At 32.3% G+C, this 6,699-nt stretch overlaps 1 protein-coding gene across 1 annotated transcript; it reads right to left on the reverse strand.

Moving 5' to 3' along the window:
* Positions 1-658: 658 nt before the first annotated feature.
* LOC107912922 (uncharacterized) lies at positions 659-3,708 on the reverse strand. Its single transcript, XM_016841313.2, has 3 exons — positions 3,218-3,708; positions 1,693-1,901; positions 659-1,466 (listed from the first exon to the last, which is right to left on the reverse strand). The coding sequence occupies exons 2-3, from the start codon at positions 1,897-1,899 to the stop codon at positions 834-836; spliced, it is 840 nt and encodes a 279-aa protein (XP_016696802.1). The 5' UTR covers positions 1,900-1,901; positions 3,218-3,708; the 3' UTR covers positions 659-833.
* Positions 3,709-6,699: the final 2,991 nt, after the last annotated feature.

Consider the following 6,699-nt stretch of genomic DNA (forward strand, 5'->3'; position numbering starts at 1 on the left):
TACTCAAAGTTGTCTTCGTTTTTAGTTTTTGGACCGACAATTTTGTTTTTTTTTTTCTCCTGCCTTTTTGGCAAAACAATATCTTCAATTTCCAGGTAGAATCTCTAATTTTTAGTTATGTTTATACTACTTTCCGTAGAAAATATTTTACAGAAATTTATTTGTGTTATTTGTTAGAAAATATAACTTTTTTTATGTTTAGAGGATGTTACGTAAATAATATTTTTAAGATATTTGATAGATTTTTTAGAAAATGTAAATTTGTGATATTAAGCATTAAGCATTAAACATTAAAAATTAATCTCTGTTCAAATACATTTAAAAAATCATTAAATTACTGATTTATTTTGGAATCACAAACCGTCGCCTTCTAGTTTTCCTATTTAAATAGAAAAAAACTAATCTTTGCATTGTAATTACTGATTTATGTATAAAACTGAAAACTAGCCCGGCATAGAAAGTAAAGATTAAAATACTGAAACAGTAGTGGGCGGAAAAATATTCCATTCATCTTGAACCACGTGTTTTTGCATTGATTAGCATTTGTGAAAGAGATGAGCTATCTGAGCATTCACATTCTTATCCACTTGAAGAAAAATGGCTGGGAAAGAGAAAAAAAAACATTAATAAAAAACCAATGCCTTGGCGGCTGACCTATTTACAACAATGTGTACACCCAAAAAGATGGGTGACTTAATTATCCATTTATTAGGTTAAGGAGGATAAAGTAAAGATTAGGAATCTCTAGAGTCATGAACCAAGTAAAGATTAGGATACACACATACAAATTAAGTTAAAAATGATAAATAAAAAATAAATACTTTTCAACTGTTTCAAGTCCTGTTTATGCTCAAACCTTGGAAAAGCCAATGTGGTCGTTTCCTTTCCTGATCAAATGTTGCGCTAGAAGCGCTCATTGGAGTGTTGGGGCCACTGCAATCCTCTCCCTTCTCTGATTTAAATGAAGCTGATGAAGCCAGCTCCTTATTTCCCATATGAATTGAATGAGAATTTGAGCTTCCTAATTCTTGAGTATGGGGTTTGGAATTCTCCGCCATCTTTTTGCTTGAGCTGCTGCCTCCAATGCTTAGTGTCAGTTCAACTTCACTATCATCAGAGCCTTGAATGCTCATGTGACTAATTCTGGAGTGCATGAGGGAGCTAGGCCCTGCTTGGTCTTCTACAACAGCACTGGCATCAGCCGAGATGTCTTCCCCAGCTGGCCTCTCCAGATCAAAGCCCCTTACAATTTTCATGGTGTCACCAGAACTACCACTCCTCTCCCTTGTGCTCAGCTCAGCTTGAACGTGGGAATTGTTTACACAAGTAGTTTGTGCCCTCAAATGTTGCTGGTTAACATCAGAACTTGTCATAGGAGTAGCCCAGAATCTGTTTTGCTTAATTTCCTTTTTCAGCTCATCCATCAGCATCTTTTGAACGCTATACAGGCGATGAAGTTCTCGTACCTGTAATTCACATTAATTCTTTTTCTTGTTATTTTCTTAATTTTCAACTACACGTTCAAGTGATTGATTGTTTGTGGGATTACATTTGAAGGATTGGTTTGAAGAAAGCTGAAATATAAATGGTTCTTAAATCATGCATTAATGTGAAATCATGGAGGGATACATATGCTTGATCATCAAAATCTTCAATTGTAACAAAAGCTAATTAATGTTTAACCATATATACCTGGTGTTTGAAGATGTTTTCATGCATCTGCATTGTCTTCCTGATAGATTCCATGTGCTGCTTTTCCAGCGCCCTCTCCATTTGACAATTCTCCTTCACCACTCTTGTTCGGAAATAGTCATCCACGAAATGCACTGTAAAGCTGAGTTTGCTGCTGTTTTGTGAAGTCGCTAATGGATTTATCGCACACTTAAGTTTGGTTCCCATACCTGAAATATTGGTATAAGGGAACCATTAAACTTATGGAAGGCATGCAGGCAATAACAAACCTTCTGTCCCAATTACAAAGGAATCACACACGAACATACACAGTATTGGTGAAAGCTGCCACCAGAGTTGGCAAATATCATAACAAGACAATAATGTTCCTAGGAACTCTTTTACTTTCCTTTTCTTACAACTTTTTTCCGTGTCTGTTCTTTTTCCATACTCTTTTCTAAGTGAGGTGGTTGGCTGTAATTCATGAAAAGCCACTACAATTGGAGAAGGTGGAGGAGACAAGGTGTGGTTGACCCCAAGTAAGTATAAGAGTCCAAAGTGACATCTGACCACCAAACACTAAAGTAAAGATCTGATCAATCTTGAGTCATCTTCAACCTTGCCCAATTGGAAAGAAACTAACAAATCCTCGCATCCGGAAAGTGAGGTTAAATCCTTCTTCAAGATCACGCCTTAATTTTGTAATTGGATATATATGGACCCCAAAACTTTGGTGGTACCCTTTTTGGTGTACTAAATGCAGACCATATTTGGAAAGCCTGGCTCCGCACATGAAAAAAGTTGTTGCTTTGAAACACTAGAACAAGTGCTTTTTGCCAGCAATGAGAGAAGCGGCCAGGAGGGGGGTATAAAGGAAAATTCAAAACGACTTTCATCGGGGGGGCGATCTTAGAGTGTTGCTCAACACCACTCAGACAATGAACAAGGAAAAAGGAAAAGGGATAAGGACAATAAAGCGACCAAAAATGGATTGTGGGTCTCTCTCTCTCTCTCTAGTGGTACCATCATCACTAACCTTAACAGTGGTCGTCATCTTCAAGAAGCTCATTCTCAAAAAGTGTCCCTTTTTTTTTTCTTTTGCTTTTTCATTTTTAATCACGATGAAATCTCAGTAGAGATGAGGTTAATATGTGATGGAACTTAGCATTTAGACCTAAAAGCAGCAAAAATTATTATATAATTCAACAGTGAATAGGTAAGAAAAAGAATTTCAGTTTATACAGTAATTTTCAGTTGAAAAACATTTAGGATACCTGCTTTTGTAGCCTTTCAACTGCAAATTAATATAAACAAAAAGACATTTTCTTTCACTTTCTAGCATCTCAGATTATCAATTTACATCTATCTATCTATCTATCTATCTATCTATCTGACAAACTCAAAAACTGCAAGAAAGAGTAAAACAGGCATAATTGGCATCAGCTGGCATCCATGAAACAAATAAAGATGTACTCAAGAACATAACAGCAAAAAATCTTTTTCAGGTACATATAGAAGGAGGTTTGGTGATCCTATCTGTTTTTACCTGTAATAAAAAGTTCCCGGAATATTGTGGTTCTCTAAAACGAAGCTCATTGAACATATTCTTCACTCAAGCATCTCTTTTCATCCATAAGCAAAAGCCAACAATAACCAGAAACAAGTGAATCACCTCAATGGGCAAGAACCATGACCTTTTTTTTATTCTTTTGGTGAAAAATGGACGGACCAATCTAAGCAGTGTAGCTCTGACGAATATGGAAAAACAACCTTTTTTGTTATTCTATAGAAATATAATAGAAAACAGGTCTTCACAGTTTTCTTAGAGAAACAACTAGGAGCCTCTCTTACTAAAAAAGAAATATAATTATGATGTTAATAATTAAAGCTTGACAGGCTGTGAAGAGGGGGAGGAAAGAAAAAAAAAGCTGGACTAGCAATCTTTTTGTGTGAGTAATACTATTATTTTGAGAGAGAGAGAGAGACAGAGGGGGTGAATTTTATATACATATATACATGTATATCATCATTGTATTGAACATATGGTGTATTTTATTTGTATTTGTTTATATATTTGAGTTGAAAAGTGTATTGTGAACGAAGATCAATGAATGGGGCCAAACAGTCCCCAATGTATGGCTATGAACAATATATTCCAGACATGTCTTTGCAGGAAATCAAGATATATGCATGAATGATATGGAAAGCTGGTGTTTCTTTTTTCCTAATTAGACCAACAGTAGAGAACCCACTTCATTTTTATCTTTTTCATCACACTTTTTTCTCCGTCTGTTTTATTAATTATTTATGGAAATTCAGTGATTCCCATTTGATTATTCCTTCCCATATCTCTGTACATGTATGTGTGTATGAATGCTGATGTTTTTGCTGAACAACAATATCTTGTCCACTGTTGCGATTGGGATTTTAGCAGAGTACAAATTCAGATATAAATTGAGATTCCTTTTGCAATCTTTGTCCGTTGGTAGCATTGTTGTCTATGTTTAGATTCCATATAAACTGACAGTGACGGTAAATTTAAATAGTTAAACAACATATTAATCACCATGTTATTTCTGAGTAAATTTAAAAATTAAAAGGTTTTATAAAAGTAAATATTCATCCATTTTAGCTTTTCTTTAAATAAACGAAACTAATTAATAAGATTATTCATCAATTATATTTTAGGGATTATTTAGTTTGCCAAATCCTATATACCCAATAACAATATTAGATTTCGGAATTTTTTTTATCATGTTTCGGTTTTTTCGGAAATTTTATTATTATGTCTGGGTTTTAAACATTCTCATCCGGGGATATATTACATTTCTAGCCGTGTTAAGATTCTGAAATTTAGGATCTCAACACTATCTCTTACTTGACGATCTTACATTCTAGCTAGAATATTAAATTTTGAACAATTTAACTTTTTGCTTTTATTATTATGATCAATTTAATTTTTTTATGTAAATAAAATATAAGTCTAAATGAGAACTTTGGGGAGATTTCACTTTTAAATATTGTTCTACCAGATTATTATTAATTGATATATTATTTAAAATTATTAGTTTTAGTTTTCAACAATTTTAAGAGTAAATTGAATGGTGATGCCACCGCTTTTCATGAATTATTATAATTATAATTTATAAAATTAATTTAAAATTATATATTTAATTAATAATATATAAATTGTTATAAAAATAAAAATTGTCATAAGTTTATAAAAATTGAGACTAAAAATTATTGAAGTAACTTATCTTATTAAGAAAAAAATAAATTTTATAGTAAAGATAATTTACTTAACTAAACACCAAAATTTACATCCCAACCAAATGAATTAAACAAAATGATGCAACATCCCAATATAGTTCAAAAATAAATATTCAGTTGGGCCCCAAAACATGTTCACTATTTACTTGATAATTTCAAACTGTATAGTATTATTTTCAACTAATAATTATAATGAAATAAAATCATTAAGAAGTATTCATAATATACGACCTACAAAATAAATATTATGAATTATTCCAACTAACAACTCGACTTATTGATTAACTATGTTACGATAAATTAAAAGACAACAAAATAGAAATCAGTAAGTAATAAAATGAATGAACATACAATTTGCAAAATAATAAAATACGATGATTATTTAGCAACTTCTAGAAAAGGTTAACCCATCAATATATTAGCATAGTGACCTATCAAATCTTGGTAAGTGATAGTCTTATTGACCTTATTTACCCGAGGCGAGGTTTATGTCAGAGAGATCCTTTATTACCATATTTGATTTTATTCTGTAAGAAATTCCTTTCATTAATGCTTTTAAAGGCGGAAGATGCATAATAAAACATACGGATCGTCAGAGATTGTTTGCAATCTTCTATTTTTATTTGCAGATGATAGCATTCTCTTTTTAAATGCAACTGTGCAATCTGCAAGAGCCTTAAATTATCAAAAGGAGATATAGAGTCTTATCTGGTCTTTCGATCCATGCCAATTAGTATGACTTGGTGCTGAGCCCTGCAGGGAAGCATACTGCAAAGTGTTGGATCTCAAATATTTTGGGAGTTAAACAAGTTTTAAACCTTGAAAAGTACTTAGGAATTCAGCTGGGAAGTTTGCGGAATAAAAGCAGTTTTTCCCTACAAATGATTGACAAGATGCAGTTGAAGCTCACATCATGGAAATTTAAAGCCCTATCTCACACTGTCAAATCCGTTATTGCTTCAGTTCCACTTTGTGTTTTATTGTTTCAAGGCCCCAAAATACTTTCTTAAATAAGATCGATCAAAGTACTCAAAATTTCTAGTGGGGCCACAATCAAAATGTTAGGAAACTGCACGTGCAACTAAGATAAGCTTTGCATGCCTAGGGATCAAGGTGGGTTGGGCTTCTGACGAGCGAACGAGACAATTATAAAATTTGTTTTAGAAAATAGTGTTTTCTTAAGTATAACAAAAGTTTAATTTTTTTATTAAAAATCGAGCTTTGTCGTATTTAAACAAATAAATCCTTAATTAAAATTATATATGTAGTTTGTATGAGATGATCTAAATTGTTTCTCAACTTTCTACTAGACAATCTTCTCCATTATCCTCGAATCTCGAATTGCTTTAAGTGCGAGCTCAAAAAAAATGAACAAGTGCATAGAATAAAATTTTCTTTTAACTTCTAGTGAGAAAGTAAATTCTCTTTATAGAACCAAAAACTATGAACTTTAAAAAAAAACATAGAATTTATCCTAAAAATAAATTAACACTATTTTTTGATAGAATAATGACACTCTCAAAGTACTGTAAATAGGTTAGTTCATAGTTCCTATTTATAGGAAAATAGTACAAGAGTTATGCTTGAATAATGTATAATTAAATAATAATGTTTTAATAGAAAATACGAAGTTTTACTCGAGTAGAACAAAAGGGGGTAGCGACATCCCTATAGAAACTAGGGTTTCTCGCCCTTCATAATAAAATCAGGCGTTTTGGGCATTTCATGTATTGGGTACAATTATATGTGTTATCTGAA

This window comes from Gossypium hirsutum, chromosome D08 (assembly GCF_007990345.1).
Source record: "Gossypium hirsutum isolate 1008001.06 chromosome D08, Gossypium_hirsutum_v2.1, whole genome shotgun sequence".
Classification (NCBI taxonomy): Eukaryota; Viridiplantae; Streptophyta; class Magnoliopsida; order Malvales; family Malvaceae; genus Gossypium; species Gossypium hirsutum.